The sequence below is a fragment of the Oryctolagus cuniculus genome, chromosome 1 (assembly GCF_051225735.1).
Source record: "Oryctolagus cuniculus isolate XC-2025 breed Fujian yellow rabbit chromosome 1, ASM5122573v1, whole genome shotgun sequence".
Classification (NCBI taxonomy): domain Eukaryota; kingdom Metazoa; phylum Chordata; class Mammalia; order Lagomorpha; family Leporidae; genus Oryctolagus; species Oryctolagus cuniculus.
The window spans coordinates 85495137-85513999 of NC_142867.1; the positions used below are offsets into that span (position 1 = coordinate 85495137).

The 18863-nt window shown below is 49.3% G+C and overlaps 1 protein-coding gene across 2 annotated transcripts in view; it reads left to right on the forward strand.

The window, feature by feature from the left end:
* The first annotated feature begins 301 nt into the window (after positions 1–301).
* The window catches only part of PANX1 (pannexin 1), a 47861-nt gene continuing 29299 nt past the window's right edge, over positions 302–18863 (forward strand). The window contains exon 1 of one of the 2 annotated variants that reach the window (XM_008262563.5): positions 302–990. In XM_008262563.5, the coding sequence (XP_008260785.4) occupies positions 810–990 (181 nt within the window). In that variant the 5' untranslated portion in view covers positions 302–809. Of the gene's footprint in view, positions 991–4095; positions 4220–18863 lie in introns of those variants that run through there. The other variant, XM_089332655.1, reaches the window with a different exon arrangement.

The following is an 18863-nucleotide window of genomic DNA, read 5'->3' on the forward strand; positions in this document are numbered from 1 at the left end:
TCCGCGGAGCTCCGAGAAAGGTCTGCGCGGCCCGAACGGCCTTGCGAGGCACCCGTTCTTTGAAACTTCTTAGCTCCTGTTAACCCGATCTCTCGGTGTAGACACGTTGTGCGTGGGCCGCAAGAAGAGTCCACAGGGGAAAGGCCATTTACAGAGACGGTTTTAAAAATCCCGGGCCCTGGGGGGATGGGAGGGAAACGAGGATGCAACGGCCCCGCAAATTCCCATAGATGCCCCTGGCTGGGAAGCTCTTTCCTTGGGCGGGCACGAGGGGCGCGGGTGCACCCCGCCCCGCGTCAGCGCCGCTTCCGGAAACTCCACGCCCCTTGCTACTCGGTTTCCCCGGTGGTTCCGGAAGAGCGCGGAGGGCTGGGACGGCGTGCAGCGGCCGGGGGCGCGCGCAGGGGACTGGGCACAGGGAAGCGCTTTGTTCCTGGTTGTTGCTGGCGCCTACGGGCTCGCAGCGGAGGCGTGGAGCCCGGGTTTGGGGCGTCCCCGGGGGATCTGCCGGGGCTGAGCGCGCGGGGCGGAGCCGCTGGGCCCCAAGCGCCTGGGTCGAGCTTGGCCGGCGTTCCAGGCAGGAGCTGGAGAGCTCGTGCGCCCGCGCGTTGGGAGCCGAGTGGAGGCCGCTGGGGGCCCGACGGCCCTAGACGCAAAAGGCGGCAAGGATGAGGGAGCAGCTGCGGGGCGCACGGCGAAGGGAAAGCGAAACCCGCGCGCCCGGCCGGTGACAGCGTGAAGGCGCCGCGCCGCCCTCCCGACGCCGGCGGCACCCGGTCCTGCCCGGCTGAGCCCCGCGCCCCGCAGCCATGGCCATCGCCCACCTGGCCACGGAATACGTGTTCTCGGACTTCTTGCTGAAGGAGCCCGCCGAGCCCAAGTTCAAGGGGCTGCGGCTCGAGCTGGCCGTGGACAAGATGGTCACCTGCATCGCCGTGGGGCTGCCACTGTTGCTCATTTCTCTGGCCTTCGCCCAGGAGATCTCCATCGGTAAGATATGGGGGCCGGAGGGGCTGGGCCAGCCTTATTGCGAGCTGCGGGCTCCGGGGAGGTGGGATTTTCCGGGGGCGCAGGCCTGGGACTCGCCCAGATTTGGGGTCCGAAGCGGTTTGAACCCTTGTCAACCATGCTCACATCCCTCACTCCTCAGTTCTTTTGTTCCCTGCGCCTGAATGATCAGACTGTGGCTTAATAGTTCGTGTTCCGTTTGCTTGACGGATTTACCACCAGATTTGCCAAGAACCAGCGTCTCCCCCCCACGTTTTTACTTCCCCACCCCAGTCCCCGTGTTTGTAAAGTCACCTAAAATTTTGTGCCAGAGAAGTTACTGGGTAGCTGAAGGCAGAGAGGCAGAGGTGGTGACGACAGGTGCTCCATGAAACTCGTGGCCTCCCTCACTCCCTTACATTTCATTGATACTCCCTGAGACTTGAACTGTGGAGTGACAGAAAGCGGCTGCCTTTGGACAGCAGTATTATGAATACGAGATGTGCAGGTCCCCCTCATGTACGTTTAGATTGCATCATAGTACCAGATTGGCAACCCTGGTGGTTTGGGAAGGGTCACGTGGCTAAGTGGCTCCTGTTCCTCAACAGCTGTTGAGACTTAGGGCGCAGGAGAGAGTGTTAATGACTCAACGGGAAAGTGCTGAAGTCTGTTCTGTAGTGGGGGAGACCAGGGGCCCTGGACCTTGGGGAGGGCTATGTCAGAGGGTGGGCGGGAGTTGCAGGAGCACAGGTGAAACCTTGGCTGAGATTTTGAGATGGCTGAGGGCATTCACGTTCCTGTAAGGGGAGACACAGTGGCTGTCCTAGCCGAGGCAGGAAGGTTAGTAAAGGTTCCTGGATGAGTTAGGACACAAGAGTGAGCCCTGATGGACTCAGGCAGGTGAAGTGATTTGAACAGACAGACTGGTAGAAAGCAGCAGTCAGTAGTCAATAGCCTGGTTGTGGCAAGCAGGGTCTGCATGGGAAGCAGCGGAGAGGATGGAGCGAGGGGACCTGGAGGCCATGGGGTGGGAATCCATTGAGGTCTTGTACATGGTGGTGCAAAGAGTGATGGGAAGGGATGGTGATTTCTGACAGATCAAGGAACAATAAGAAGCACTTGGGTACCTGAGTTTTTATTTTTTCCATTTATTTGAAAGGCAGGGAGACAGGGAGAAAGAGATCTTCCACCTGCCGGTTCATTCCCCGAAATGCCCGCAATAGCTGGGGCTGGTCCAGGCCAAAGCCCGGAACCCAGAACTCAATCCAAGTCTCCCATGTGCATGGCAGGGACCCAAGTACTTGAGCCATCATCACTGCTTCCCAGGGTATGCTTTACTCAGAAGTTGAATCAAAAGCAGAGGCAGGACTCACAGCAGGATGCGGTTTAGGTATAGGATGCTGGCGTCCCAAGCAGTGTCTTAAACGCCTGCCCAGGCTGCCTGGATTTTAATAGGCCCATCATGGGCAGAAACTGGTTAAACTTGTTGCGAAGGTTGTAGGCTTGATTGATTGGAGGATGATGATTGTGTTGATGGAAATAGTGGCATTGAAGGAAGCTTTGGTTAGAAAAGGGTGATGATGGGGGCCGGCGCTGTGGTGCAACGGGTTAACACCCTGGTCTGAAGCGCTGGCATCCCGTATGGGCCAGTTCTAGTCCCGGCTGCTCCTCTTCTGATCCAGCTCTCTGCTGTGGCCTGGGATAGCAGTAGAAGATGGCCCAAGTCCTTTGACCCCTGAACCTGCGTGGGGGACCTGGAGGAGGTTCCTGGCTCCTGGCTTCAGATCGGCGCAGCTCCAGCTGTTGCGGCCATCTGGGGAGTGAACCATCGGATGAAAGTCCTCTCTCTCTCTCTCTCTCTCTCTCTCTGGTTCTCCTCTCTTTGTGTAACTCTGACTTTTGAATAAATAAATAAATCTTTAAAAGAAAAAAAAGGGTGATGATGAATTTGACCTTATGGTGTGCAGTACTGTTGTTCCTTTTGTCAGGAAGTGGCCAAATTCATTGTGGAAAATAAAGTTTCAGTTCTGCTGATCTTTGGGCAGGTGTGGTCAGCAGGGTTTCTCTTTTGCTTTCCAGATGGCAGGAGGTTGAGTCTTCCAGCTGGAAGGAAAACCACAAGTAGCATGGGTCCGGGAGATAATCTCTTCTTTCAGTGGTTGCCCCTTAGTACTGTAGCTCATGCTCATCCCAGTGCCAGGCACCAAGGCCACAAGAATACATGAGGCATGGTCCCTGTTCTGGAGGAGCAAGTCTTGGGCATTTGGTGGGGACAGAGAGCAGGAGGGGAGGAATTAGTCACCCTGTGTGACCAAGCTACACCTTAAGTCCATGTACCAGAGGACTCCTCTAAGTCCCCTTCCCTAGTAATGCCTTAAATACATCCAAATTGATGGGTTGTCTGAGAGGCATTCTTGGGGATCTTAAGTGGGTATACCCAGCAAGGGTCTGAGCTCCTTATGCAGTAGCACTGCTGTATGTTGAGGGGGATCAGAAAGGATTTTGAGACAAGGTCCTCTAGAACTGGGCACTAGAACAGATGTGCTAGCATCATTCCACGTCAGTGATAGACGGCTGTGGCACTCTGAGCACCAGGCGAGGGAAGTTTGGCAGGCATTTAGGGGAAGAGCTGTGGGGTAGACTCCCACGGGTTCTGGGCCTGGGGGACAGGTGTGCAGCATGAGGCCATCAGGACCAGGGAAGACTTATCAGCCTGAGTATGCATCTAAGTAAGCCCAGAAGCAGAGCGTTAGAGACAAGGGAGACTGGCACGGGAGGAGTGTGTCATGCAGCACTTGACGTACGTGGAGCAGTCACTTTGCCTACCACGTTGGTCTAAGAACCTAGGCCCAGAAGGCACATGAGAGGGCTTGCAAACGTCAAACCTGGCCTCATGGATGCCTGCATTCATTACTCTTTCATTACTGTACACATTGCACTGCAGCCTTGCCCACGGGGCTGCCTCACCTGCAAGATACTTAAGATACGGATCCCTAGAAGCTGGTGCATTGCGTGGCATGCAGAGAACCCTGTGCAAACATCTGAGTCAGTGAAAGGTGATAGCTCTGGCATCATTGCCTGCTTATTGAGCCAGGTGTATGTGGTGCTGTTTCTTGGCAGTGGAGCGTCAGACACGTGTAAGCTGTGGACTCTGGCTCTCGGAAGCACAGCCAGCAAAGTTGACAAGTAACAGTCCGGATACAGGAGTCACGGAGTCTGGGTGGTGTCGGAGGTGTGTACCAAGGCCTGGGCTAGTGGGAAGCAAAAGGAGAGGTTGCTTCTGACTCAGAAGAACATAGGAGTTCAGGACAGGAAAAAACGTTGCATTGAGCCCCAAGGCAGGAGTCCCTGGAGCAGGGACTTGACTTGAAGTGGGAGATGTGGGAGCGAGTGTGGTCACTGGAGCCTCAGGGCACCACCTCCTTGAGAGGTGAGAGCTCTGAGACTGTGGATGGCCCGTATGGAAGGGAATGCAGCAGTTCTTATTGTTTTCTCATTTGCTTGGGGTGTGTGTGTGTAAAATTAGAAATAAGATCACTGTTAATGCTTATGCCAATCACAGCTGTCACATGTCCTTCTGCTACGATTTGAATCTGATCCACCCTCAATGCTCATCAGGCATTTAGTCCCTGTAGTCTTATGTTAGTGAGATTAATAAGATGGAAATTTTAAAATTTTATCTGACTCAAGTGGTTTTTTTTTTTTTTAATTTATTTATTTGCAAGACAGAGTGACAGAGAAGGAGAGACAAAGAGATCTTCCATCAGCTGGTTTACTTCTTAAATGGCTACAACAGCCTGGACTGGGCCAGGAATTCTCCCCAGGTTTCCCACATGGGTGGCAGGGCCCCAAGCACTTGGGCCGTCCTCCTCTGCTTGCCCAGGCTCATTAGCAGGAAGCTGGTTTGGAAGTGGAGCAGCTAGGCCTTGAACTGGCACTCGGATATAGGTCACAGTTTAATCTGTGCCACAGTGCTGGCCCCGGTGTAGTGTTTATGGAGTACCATATGATATTGTATAATGTCGAATCAGGAAAAATGTCTTTCTCTCTTCCAGCATTTAACTTTTCTTTTTGTCGAACACATCCAGAATCCTATCTTCCAATTGACCATTGGTGTTAGAGGTAGGGCCTTTGGAAAGTGATTAGATTAGGTTGTGGTCATTGACATGGAGCCCTGGTGACTTTGTAAGGACTGGAGTGAGACCACACAGATAGGGACAGACACACAGGTTGCCTGTCTCTCTTAAAGTGTGATGCTCTTTGCTGCCTTGGGACCCTGCCAGCACTGTGGCAGATCTGTGACCCAAAATAAACCTCTTTCCTATAGAAAGTTAGCCTGCCTCAGATATTTTGTTACAGTAATATAGCACTGGCTACTATATCTCTTTTCCACTTGTCTTAATAAACATGTATTATCAAAATTCATCAATTAATTATGTTATAAGATCCTTGAGCAGAAAATGAAAAATTTTTAGTAATTTCTGAAAACTAAAATTTCTATTAGCTGGTATTCTGTAAAATAGTATTTGGGTTATAACTGGTTTTTACTTTAAAGAAACATCTTTAGTTTAAGAGCTTAGTTTTTAGCTCCATTTTCCATGTACTTTCTTTCTCCCACTTAGTAGTTTTGGAGGGTTTTCCATGTGAATACATATGTGTCACCTCACTGTTTTTTAACAGGTGGGACAATACTCTGTAGCATAGGATATTCTCAGTAAAATTCACATAGCAGTCTCTTAGTGCTGGGAATTTGTATTCTTTCACAATTTCTACTCTTACACAAATGCTCCCCTCCTTCCAACACTGAGAGGAAATGAGAAGGAGACAATATGGGTTTCCAGAAGTGTGAATCATTGTCCAGGATAGTTTTGCATTCTTGAGTTCCTATTTCAAGTAAGTAGAAAAAACACTTTATGCAGTGTGCTACTCTATTTCCCTCTGAATGCGACTCTTATCAGGTTGACAGGTGTCCTATATGCTCTGGGTTTTAAGAAAGAGAGGGCCTGTTTTCCTGGGTAAAAGTGCAACTTTAATTTGGGCTTCTTGATACATGTTCTTATAACATACAAAATGTTTCCTTCCTAACACCACACATTGCAGTTAGGTAATTACTTATATAATTATTTGATGATTACCATCTCCCCACCAAACTGTACGTTCATCAAGGGCAGGGACCTTTGTTCTGTGTTTTTTAAAGATTTATTTATTTGTGGGGCCAGTTCTGTGGCGCAGTATGTTAACCCTCCACCTGCGGCGCCAGCATCCCATGTGGGCACTGGTTCTAGTCTCAGCTGCTTCTCTCCTGATCTAGCTCTCTGCTGTGGCCTAAGAAAGCAATGGTGGATGGCCCAGGTCCCTGGGCCCCTGCACTCACGTGGGAGACTGGGAGGAGGCACCTGGCTCCTGGCTTTGGTTTGGTGCAGCTCCAGCCATTGCAGCCATTTGGGGAGTGAACTAATGGAGGGAAGACCTTTCTCTCTGTCTTTCCCTCTCTCTGTAACTCTACCTCTCAAATAAATAAATCTTTTTTTAAAGATTTATTTTATTTATATGAGAGGTAGAGTTACAGTAAGGGAAAGACACAGAGAGAGGTCTTCTTCTATCCACTGGTTCACTCCTCGAGTGGCCACAATGGCCATAACTGGGCCAGGTAGAATCCAGGAGCCAGGAGATTCCTCCAGGTTTCCCACATGGGTGCAGAGGCCCAAGGACTTGGGCCATCCTTCACAGCCTTCCCAGGTGCATTATCAGGGAGCTGGATTGGAAGTGGAGTAGCCAAGACTCAAACTGGCACACATATGGGATGCTGGTGCCACAGACGGAGGCTTAACCCCCTAACGCCGCAATGCTGGCCCCTGGGACCATTGTTCTTTTTTTTTTTTTAAGATTTATTTATTTATTCAAAAGTCAGAATTACACAGAGAGAGGAGGACCAGAGAGAGAGAGAGAGAGAGAGGTCTTCCACTGATGGTTCACTCCCCAGTTGGCCACAACGGCTGGAGCTGCGCCGATCTGAAGCCAGGAGCCAGGAGCTTCCTCCGGGTCTCCCACGTGGGTGCAGGGGCCCAAAGACTTGGGCCGTCTTCCACTGCTTTCCCAGACCATAGCAGAGAACTGGATCAGAAGTGGAGCATCTGGGTCTCGAACTGGTGGCCATATGGGATGTCGGCACTTCAGGCCAGGGTGTTAACCTACTATGCTACAGCGCTGGTCCCGGGACCTTTGTTCTTAAACTTGATACACAGTAGGCATTCAGTAAAGTGTGTGTAAGTGAATAGAATGAAGAACTATGTGAGTATGATTTTAGCACTCTTGAGTGTTGGTTATTATTGTCTCTAAAATGGGATTTTATATCTTGAAAGATTCAGTGTTAAATACAGTCGTAAATGACAACTAACTGAGCACCTAAAAGGAAACCTGTTGAAGTGAAATGGATACTATGAGAAACAATGACTTGATCAGCCCTTGTCCTGACTGTTGAGGAACAACTTTACTATTTTATTCCTTTTAGTATTTTTTTGTTCTACTTAATACCATTGGTTGAACTCTTTAATTAACACACAATTATTCTTAGGTGTTTAAATTTAACTGAAAAATGATCCCTGTTAAATATAAGAGTGGGAATAAGAGAGGGAGCAGATGTATAGTTTGGCACATGCTCACTCAGACTTACCCCTAATGGTAGAGTTAGAAATGTGCCAGGGGATTCCAATTCAATCCCATCAATGTAGCATGTACCAATGCCATCTCACTAGTCAGAGTGATCAGTTTCAGTTCATAATTGATCATAATGATAGGATTAAGTGTCAAAGGGATCACATAAACAAGACTAGTGTCTGCTAATACTAACTGATAGAATAAAAAAGGGAGAGAACAATCCAACATGGGAAGTAGGATACACAGCAGACTCATAGAATGGCAGATGTCCTAAACAGCACTCTGGCCTCAGAATCAGCCCTTAAGGCATTTGGATCTGGCTAAAAAGCCCATGAGAGTATTTTAGGCATGGAAAGCCAAGACACTGTAGCAAAAACAACAACAACAAAAAACAAAAAACCTAAATAAAAGATCTCTGTGAGTGAGATCCCAGCGGAAAGAATGGGCCATCAATGAAGGAGGTACTTTTCTCTGAAGGGAGGAGAGAACTTCCACTTTGATTATGGCCTTGTCTAAATAAGATCAGAGTTGGTGAACTCAAGAGGCTTCCATAGCCTTGGCAGCTCATGACAAGAGCCTTGGGTGATTACTGACGTCATAAATAAGAGTGTCAATTGTTAAATCAACAACAGGAGTCACTGTGCACTTACTCCCCATGTAGGATCTCTGTCCTTAATGTGTTGAACTATGTGAATTAATGGTATAACTAGTACTCAAACAGTACTTTATACTTGGGCTTTCTCGGAATCTCTATTTGGACCAGCAGCAGCATTTTTTCAGAGCCACACAAACACTGTGCTTTCGTAGCAGGTTACTCCCTTGTCACCCTTCCTGAGGCAGTGAGGGTTTCATTCAAAAAGGGGCCGGAGGAGCTGTTTGGGCCTGCTGTGCACTGGTTGAGTTAGGCAGCGCTGAACCAGGTGGACCCGGCTGTGAGCCACAAGGTTGCTGAGGACAGCAGGGCCCCATTAATGTCTGGGGGAATGGGATCCAACAGAAAATCTGGTGCCCGCCACACCTGGTCCTGTGGGGCAGAGTGGAGAGGGCATTGTTCTCTTTCTCATTTTTTAACTCTCTCTCTAAAGCTTATGTTCCTTTTTCTCTTTAAGTATTTAAATATATATACCTGATTATAAAGTTAAGGCTTTCTGTATAAAAAAAAAAATGGAAAATATAGACAAGAACATAGCAGTAATTCCACTACCAGAGATAACTGCCAGTCTGTCTTGGTGCATTTTCCCCCAGGCTTTCTTATGTACACTACACTAAGGGTCTTCAAAAAAGTTCATGGGGAGGCAGGCATTGTGGTGCAGCTGGTTAAGCCACTGCCTGTGACACAAGCATCCCATAAGAGCCCTGGTTCAAGTCAGAGGTGCTCCACGTCTGCTCCAGCTCCCTGCTAATGTGCCTGGGAGGGCAGCAGAAGATGGCCCAACTGGCTGGGCCCCTGCCATCCATGTAGGAGACCTGGATGGAATTCTGGGCTCCTGGCTTTGGCCTGGACCAGGCTGTTATGGCTATTTGGGGAGTTAACTAGCGGATGGAAGGTATCTCTCTCTGTTTTTTTCTTTTTGTGTCTGTCTCTTCCTCTCTTTCTGTAACTCTACCTTTCAAATAAATAAATTTTTTTAAATCAGCGGAAACTGCCTTTTATATTAAAAAAAAAACTCTGCATGCATTTTAACTTTTTTGTTCTTTTTGGCACCAAAATGAGCTTGTACTGACTAGTTAGAATATGAATAGGGATTAAATTGAAACATGGAGAAGAGTGAGGTATCAGTTTGAAAAGGGCCCCTATCAGCAGCGTGAATTCTGTGAAACTGAAACGAGCATCCACCCCATTGTGCTGAAACTTGGGTGAAGAATGGTGAAATCCTTGACGCTTTACAAATGTTTATGGCACAAAGGAACAGCGGTTTACAAATGGATCACTTTTTTTTTTTCTTTTTAAAGATTTATTTATTTATTTGGAAGCAGAGTTACAGAGAGGCAAAGGTAAAGGCAGAAAGAGAGAGAGAGGGAGGGAGGGAAGGAGGGAGGTTGGTTTTCCATCTGCTGGTTTATTCCTCAGATGGCCGCCAACAGCCAAGCTGTTCCGATCTGAAGCCGGGAGAGGAGCCTCCTCCACATCTCCCATGCAGGTGCAGGGGCCCAAGGACTTGGGCCATCTTCTACTGCTTTCCCAGGCCATAGCACAGAGCTGGATTGGAAGTGGGGCAGCTGGCACTGCAGGCAGTGGCTTTACCTGCTACGCCACAGCACCGGCCCCATGGATCACTTCTTTAATAGAAGACTGGTGGTGTTAAAGAAGAAGCCTGCACAAGCAGACTGTGCACATCAGTATAAAGGAAAAAATGAACGGTGTTCATGCTGTAATTGAAGAAGACTGACAATTAATAGAAGACACAAGAGCCAACTGGCTCAGCTGATAAAACTATGAAAAATTAGGTGGAACAAACTTAGTGCTTAATGGGTGTTAGAACGATGATGAGAGCAGAGCTTCCAAAGGGCATTTTGAACAAGTGGGACCAAGATCCTGGAGCATTTCTTCCAAGAACTGGAACAGGAGATGAAACATGGCTTTACTCAGTGTGATCCTGAAGACAAAGCACATTCAGAGCCATGGCTACTCAGAGGCAGCCGTGGTCCAGTCACAGCAAAGCCTGCTGGTTTGGAGCAAAGATCATGGTGACAGTTTTTTTGGGATGCTTGAGGCGTTTTGCTTGTTGACTTTCTGCAGGACCGAAGAATGATACTGATTGTTAAGAGTGTTTTCAAGGGCTGGCACTGTGGCATAGCAGGTAAAACCCACCACCTGCAGTGCCGGCATCCCATGTGGGCGCTGGTTCAAGTCCCAGCTGTTCCACTTCCTATCCAGCTCTCTGCTATGGCCTGGGAAGGCAGTAGAAGATGGCCCAAGTCCCTGGGCCCTGTGCCCACATGGGAGACCCAGAGCAGCTCCTGGTTCCTGTCTTTGGATCAACTCAGCTCCAGCTGTTGAGGCCAATTGGGGAGTGAACCATCAGATGGAAGACCTCTCTCTTTCTCTCTGCCTCTCCTTCTCTCTCTGGGTAACTCTGACTTTCAAATCTTTTTTTTTTTAAGTGTTTTGAGAAAGCTAGCCAAAGCTTTAGCAGAAAAATGCCTGGGAAGGGTTCACTGAGAGTCCTCCAATGCCCCTGTTCATTCCTTGAGAGCAAATAAAGGCAGATTTGTGAGAATTTTGAAGGGAAGTCATTAGGCTTCCACCTTATAGTTATGATTTGGTTCCTTCTGACTTAATTTTTCTTTCCCTAATTTTTCCCCCAAAGATCTATGTATGTATTTGAGAAGGAGGGAGGGGGAGAGGGTAGGGAGGAGTGAGAAGGAGAGGGAAAGGGAAAGGGAAAGTGAAAGGGAGAGAGAGAGAGAATGTCTTTCATCTTCTGCTTCACTTCTCAAATGTGCACAACAGCCAGGGCTAGGCCAGGCCAAAGCCACGCGGACCACCATCTGCTGCCTCGCAGGTGCATTATCAGGAATCTGCATTGGATGCAGAGCAGCCAGGAGTTGAATCAGCCACTCCAGTGTGGGAAGTGGGCATCCCCTGTGGTGACTGACCTGCACAACATTGCATGCCTCCACTTTTTATCTTTATGTTGTGATATCCCTTGTCAGTAGCCTTTGGAAACTCACTGTACACTTGTTTTTTTTTTTTATTTTGACATGCAGAGTTAGAGAGAGAGAGACAAAGATCTTCCTTACGTTGGTTCACCCCCCAAAAGGCCACAACGGCTGGAGCTGTGCCAATCCGAAGTCAGGAGCCAGGTGCCTCTCCTGGTCTCCCATGCGGGTGCAGGGCCCAAGCACTTGAGCCATCCTCCACTGCACTCCCGGGCCACAGTAGAGAGAGCTGGACTGGAAGAGGAGCAACTGGGACAGAATCCGGCACCCCAACCTGGTCTAGAACCCAGAGGGCTGGCACCACAGGCGGAGGATTAGCCTAGTGAGCTGCGGCGCCGGCCCTCACTGTACAATTGTAAGAAAATAAGAATAAAGAGGCAAGTCCCAGTGTGAGGTTTTTGTGGAAACAGGTTCCACATCAAGAATCTCCTCCTGCAAAAGATCTCTGGTTCCACGGTGGCCAGGCTACCCACTGAGAATCAGTGCTCCAGAGTCAGACTCCTGAATGGCTTAGAAGTCACAGGGTCGGAGCTGGTGTAGTGGATGGGGCCACCGCCCATGTTTCCTGCATCTGTTAGGACTGCCGGTCTGTGGCCTGGCTGCTCTGTTTCCAATCCAGCTTCCTGCTAATGGCCTGGGAAAAGCAGTGGTTGATGGCCCAATGTGTTTGGGCCTCTGCTACCCACATAGGAGACCTGGATGTAGCTCCTAGATTTGGCCTGACCCAGTGCTGGCTGTTGCAGCCATCTGGGGAGTGAACCAGCATATGGAAGATCTCACTTTCTCTATCTCTGTCTCTGCCCCTCTCTTTATAACTGATTTTCAAAATAAATAAATAAATCTTTTAAAAAAAAGGAAGTCACAGGGTCAGGTTACCTTTTATATTTAAAAGGTGCTTCTAATGGCCCTTCAGAATTTATACTCTTTCAGAATTTACTTTAGTTGAAGGCAGATTGACATAGAAAGACTAAAAAAAGATCTTCATCTGTGACTCCCGCCCCCCCCCTTTTAAAGATTATTTATTTATTTGAAAGGAAGAGTTAGAGGGACACACACACACACACACACACACACAGATCATCCATATACTGGTTCACTCCCCAGATGGCCACAATGGCTGCTTTCCCAGGTGCATTAGCTGGGAAGTGGAGCAGCTGGGGCTCAAACTGGAACTCTCTGGAGTGCAGGTTTCCTAATTGGCAGCTTAATCCACTTCACTGTGTCATCTCTACTGGTTACTCTTTTTTTTTTTTTTTTTTTTTTTTTAAGATTTATTTTATTTATTTAAAAGGTGAAGTTACAGAGAGAGGGAGACACACACAGAGATCTTCCAGCCCCTGGCCTACGCCCCTAATAGCTGGAGCTGGGTCGATCCGAAGCCAGGAGCCAGGAACTTCTTCCAGGCTCCCACATGGGTTCAGGGGCCAAAGGACTTGGACCATTCTCTGCTGTTTTCCCAGGCACATTAGCAGGGAGCTGGATGGGCAGTAGAGCAGCCAGGACTTGAACTGGTGCCCATATGAGGTGCTAGCACTGTAGGCAGCAGCTTTACCCACCATGCCACAGTGCCAGCCCCTGCTGGTCGCTGTTAATGTAGGGGAATGCTGCTTTCCCCACGTCTCTATGGGTACTTAACGTTCTCAGAGTTTTGAGTTTCCATTTTTTTCTATTTTTATTTTTTTAGGATTTACTTATTTGGAAGGCAGAACGAGAGAGGGAGAGACAGATTTCTATCCACTTTTCGCTCCTCAAATGCCCACAGCAGCTTGGGCCAAATCCAGGAGCCCAGAATTCTATGTGGGACTCCTACATGGGTGAAGGACTCCTAGTACCCTGGTACTTGGGCCATCATCTGCTGCATCCTAGGCACGTTAGCAGGGAGCTGGATCTGAAGTAGAGAAGCTGGGACTCTAATGTGGGATGTGGGTGTCCTGAGTGGCAGCTTAACCAGCTGCACCACAGTGCCCACTCCAAGTGTGCCATTCTTGCAGTTGAGGTGGTATCTCATCATCTTGGCTTCTGGCTCCCTGCTATACTGGGACTTCCCAGGACCTATTCTGGGACCTTGCTGTCAGTCACGCAGTAGAGTCTGGAGCCTGCCTCTCCTCTCCTGGCTGCCTGTGTTACGGTTTAGTCTGGACCATTTGATCCTAGAGAAACTGACAGTGCCAGTTTGTTGCCCTTGGCTTCTGATATCTTGTCCCTTCTCTTCTGAAATCCATCTTAACTTTTTCCTTGAACCTATTATTTAAGCTAAAAGGTTAAAAGCCAGTTATTTGACTTCTGAGCCTTCTGTTTTGTTTTTAAATTTAGCCCACTTGTAAAACCAGCAAATGCCATATATTAGGAAGTGTGAAAATGTCATTTTAAATGTTTTCTTTTTTTGATTTAATTTGAAAGGCAAAGTTAGAGAGAGAGAGATGCTCCATCCACTGGTTTACCCTCCAAATGGCTGCAACGGCCTGGCCTGGGCCAGGCTGAAGCTAGGAGCCAAGAGCTTCATTTGGGTCTCCCACATGAGTGCAGGGTCCCAAGCACTTGGGCCATCTGCTGCTGCTTTCCTAGGTGCATTAGCAGGGAGCTGTATCAGAAGTGGAGCAGGAGGACTCAGAACTGGTACAAATATGGGATGCTGGTCTTGCAGGCAGCTTAACCTGCTATACCAGAATGCTAGCCCCTTAAGTTTCTTTTAAATGCTTACATCATTTCCACATTTGAAGACTTAGTATAAGAGTTTTTAAATTTTTTGAAAAGCACAGTGTGTTTCCCATGGAAAGGTTGCTTTTCAGAGAGAAAAGTTCTTTTTATTTATTTTATTTATTTATTTTTTAGAGGAAATGTTTATTGTCGAGTGGGGGAAGCCCAACAGGCCAGGGGGAGAGGGCAAGAGAGAGAGAGCAAGAGAGTAGGAGAGCATAAGAGAAAAAGAGAGCATGTGTTTGGGAACAGAATAGCTCCTGTTAAACCTTTGCCAGGGGTCGTGCAGCCAATCCCATTAGAGTGGGAGTGGAGCTGACACCTGTGGTTGGACAATGTGTTCACCTGGCTTCCAGCCATGGTGGCAGGGGCTAGAGCCCAGGATGGTATCTGGGGTATAGATTGCGCCACAGATAAGACTGCACCATTTTACTAACATTCTCCCCCTCTTTTGTTTTTTATAAAACAAGAGTTGTATGGGATTACATCAGCCCCAAAAGTCCAGGAGGGATAGAGGGACGATGATCTGTCTTTAGAGCTACTTCCTGCTGACATGGGGCGACGAGGTGCTCTTCGCTGGCATGGGGCCATGTCTCAAGCTGCTGTCTCCTGGGTGGGAGCCAAATATTTCCCTGTAGCAGCATTTGGTTGACTGCCTGGTTGCTGAAGGCTTTGGTTCCTTCTGTTAACAACTCCTGTAAACACTTAAACAGACACAGTAGTATAAAAGACAGGGTGCCTAAGAGTGGTATTAACCAAGTAATGAGAGGATTTCAGAGAGAAGAGGAAATGAGGAAGGCATGGTCTCTGGACCCTTGTGAAGACTGATGGACATGGTTTGAAGCTGATCCCAACCAAGACTGGGAGAAAAGCCACTCATCCTTTGTGGGTTGAGGGGTTTGTCTGTAGAGAAAATTCTGAGCAATCATACAACATCAAGTAGGGGAGAGGACCATCAATACACACAGGTCAGGAATAGAGCCATTGATGTTAGAGTAGAGGCTATGATTACAAAGGAATGAGGCCCTAAGTGGGCTAGACAGGGTGTAGAACAAACAACAGAGTCATTATTGGAGGACCTAAGAAAGATGCTGTCTAAACACGAGTAAGTTTTCTGATTGAGAGGCAAATAGAACCTGACAGAGGGCCCTGATAATAATCAGATGGGCTTTAAGGCCTTGTCAGTTATGAGGCCCAGACCTATCCATCTCTTCACATGGGGCACATCACAGGGGAGGTGTGAACCTCCTTGGGGAAGGCACCCTGTTGACTTCCATCACGGAGCAGGCCTGGGAGGAGAGCTGGCCAGGTAAAGACAGGTTGCATCTCTAATAGGAAATTTACAGTTCTGCCTGCCTGCAATGTTGCTGACCCTACTGGCCATCTCCTCAGCAGTGGTGGTTACTTTGGAAGCCAGACTGAGTGGAGGGCTTTTCAGCCTAGAGTCAACAGAGTCTGTGGCTCTGACCTGAAGTTCTTTGACTCCAGGGTAATTCCATTTCCAGTGATCCAACTCTTGGCTGGCAGAGCTGCCAGGGCTCTTCATAAGCTGACTTCTGCTGAAGCCCAGGCTTACCACATTGAAAGCCACTGCAGTGAACTGGCCTGTTGGGTCTCCTTGATGGCAGATCACTATGTAAAGCAGCCTTAATTGGCCTGCCACCTATCTTTACATTGCTTCTGATACCTGGCTTTCTTTTCCTCCTGGTTTTTGTTAAAGCAAACCAGAGGATGCAAGTCAAGAGGGTGCTCAAGTCCCATCTCTAATATTTGGTGGCCTCAACTAGAAGTCTACAGTCACAGGCATGTTCTGATAGTGGTTTTTCTGTGAGGTAGACAATGCCCATGAGAAAAGCTATGTCTTCACTTGAAAATGTTCTCTCCCTTTGTTTGGTCTGAAAGGGAGGTTTTGTCTGTTTGCTGTGCCCATAGTGAAGTAAATCTAGCTGTGAAATAGTAATTTAAGCTCTCATTTTGGCTATGGTATTATTATAAAAAAATGTTAACTATCCCTTTTATAAGATCCAAAAATCAAATTGTGTATCTTGGAGAGTCCTTCAGTATAGAGTCAGTTTCCCATCTTGAAGAGAATAGAGAAACGAGGGAGCCAGTCAGGCTTCCCACATCACTTACTGACAATAACAATATCAAGTGAATCTTAGCAAGCAATTTCAACCATTAGATTGATTGATTTTTTTGACAGGCAGAGTGGACAGAGAGAGAGGCAGAGAGAAAGGTCTTCCTTTTTTCCGTTGGTTCACCCTCCAATGGCCGCTGCGGCCGGTGTGCTGTGGCCTGCGCACCGAGCTGATCAGAAGCCAGGAGCCAGGTGCTTCTCCTGGTCTCCCATGGGGTGCAGGGCCCAAGCACTTGGGCCATCCTCCACTGCACTCCCAGGCTACAGCAGGGAGCTGGCCTGGAAGAGGGGCAACCGGGACAGAATCCGGCACCCTGACCGGGACTAGAATCCAGTGTGCTAGTGCCGCAGGCGGAGGATTAGCCTAGTGAGCCACGGCGCCGGCCAGATTTATTTATTTATTTGAAAGGCAGAGTTACAGAGAGACAGAGACAGAGAGAGGTGTCTTCCATTCGATGGGTCCCTCCCCAAATGGCCATAATGGCCAGAGCTGTGCCCATCCAAAGCAAGGAGCTTTTTCTGGGTCTCCCATGCATGTGCAGGGCCCCAAGGACTTGGGCCATCTTCTACTGCTTTCCCAGGCCATAGCAGAGAGCGAGATCAGAAGTGGAGCAGCCAGGACTTGAACTGGCGCCCATATGGGATGCGGGCACTGCAGGCGGTGGCTTTACCTGCTCCACCACAGCATCAGCCCCGAGAAAACTTCTTACACTGTTGTGTCTTTGGTTGTTCTTTGCAGAACCTGTTAAATGAGGTGATACGTGGAAAGAGGCCTGACGCTGAGTAGGCCCTCAGTAGATGGTTGGCCCTCAGCGAGTGTCAGCTGAGCGTCTACGACCTGAGCATACTTGCAGGATTGTAAGCAGCCTGAAGAGCTGAGAGGGCCGATCACACGTCTCTCTCCAGAGCCGTGTAGCAGCTCTGTGGGCTCCACTGGCAGAGTGAGTGACGGTGGTGACTGTGGCTTGCTGCCCTTCCTTCCTCCGGTGTCTTTGGAGGGAGGAGGGCCCAGGGGCTGATGGCCATGACATTCTTCTTCTTAATAAGGCTTCGTTCCTTTTCCATAAATACTCTGAGCCTTTCTGCTCTCAGCTTGTTTACCCTGCTGCACACATCGAAGGGAATTCTGGAACAGAAAACCGATATCCTTTTAAGAATGAAGGAACACTTGCTCCCTTGATACTTACTGCTTGACAGCAGGGAACAACCACAGGGTGCAGATGAAACCAAGGGCATCCAGCCTGGGGATTCGTCTCACCCGTACGGGGCACTGGGCTAAAATGAGTTATCAGATGTACTCCGTGCCCTCTGGCTATGGCAGTGCGGTTCACGCCTGCTGCACAGTAATTAGGCTTTTTTTTTTTTATCTCTTATCTCCATTCCTTCATGTTCTCATTCATTGGACAGAGTATGCAGTACACCAGGGATCACTCAGTTAAAAGGCAGACATGGTGCTGGGAGCCCACAGCAGGGACGCCATCCCCGTGGTTTCTGGATTGTAGCTATGCTAAGTGCTTTGGAAGAAGTGCCCCCTCCAGGGAGCCTCTCCTGGTCAGAGGTAACGAGGATGGCTTAGGAAATGCCACCTTAACCGAGTGACCCATCGCTGCGTCTCTTAGGGAAAGACAGGCAGGTCTTGTCAGAGAAACGGAAGTGGCACTGGAAGTGGAGCGGTGTAGAGAGATCGGAGAAGGGGCAGAGATCTGGTCATGGAGGACCCTGGAGGGTTCGCATTTGAGAGCTCATCCAGAGAGAAGTCGTAGGGCTCTTAGCTGTGGGCATTTAAACTCTCCCCGAATACTTGATGGGTAGAGGAGAAGACTAGCTCGGGGCTGCTGCCATAAGTTCAGGCTTTCTTGCTGTGTGTGCTCTGAGGTCTGCTCCACCAGGGCTGCCTTGGGATCTGCCGTGGCACTTTGGCTGGGGCCGGCGTTTTGTGAACCTGGATCAGGAACTGTTGCTGGGAGCTGCATGGGCACGCCCAGCACCTTCCTCTTTTCCTGGGGAAGCTGGCACTGATGGGGAAGAGCCAGGGCAGGTTTGCCCTGGGGGCTTCCTGGTGGCTTTGGAAGCCAGGCCTGACACAGGGGGTAAGGCTCTGCCTGTCAGTTTAGGGGGCCAGGTCTGGGTGTTGGGTCTTGCTGGGTGGGCCCCAGCAGTTGGCCCTTGTTACCAGCAGCAAGCTGTGTCTGCTGAGGGCCTATAAGAAGCTTGCGTGCTGGGAGAGCCTGGACAGGGCCCTGCAGGGGAGCAGCCAAAGGTCAGTGTCCCCTGGGGAAATACTCACGTGCACCTGTGCACTTAGGCAGTGGAACAGTGGGGAAGACAGGAGTTTGGGAGCCAGACTACCTGATGCAGCCTGTCACCCATTCACTGTGAGAACTCAGGCAAGTGGCAGGATTTCTGTGTGCTCCAGCTTTCTTGTCAGGAAATGGAGTCCCAGGGTAGTGGGAACTGGATGGAGTTCTCATGTCAGGGGCCGTGGAGTAGTTCCTGGAGCATGGATAGCACTCGGTGTAGGTGAGCAGCTGAACACGCCCTTGATCATGGTGGTGGGCCCTTTGACAGTTGAGAAACTGGGGCCCTCAGGGGCCATGCAGTGTGTGCCAGGGGTGCACAGAGCTGGATTGGATTGCAGCTGCCATTCCAAAGCCCGGGTTCTCAGCTAGGCTGTGCACCCTCTGCCCTTTACCTGTTGTGCGCCCCGAGGACAGCAGAGTAG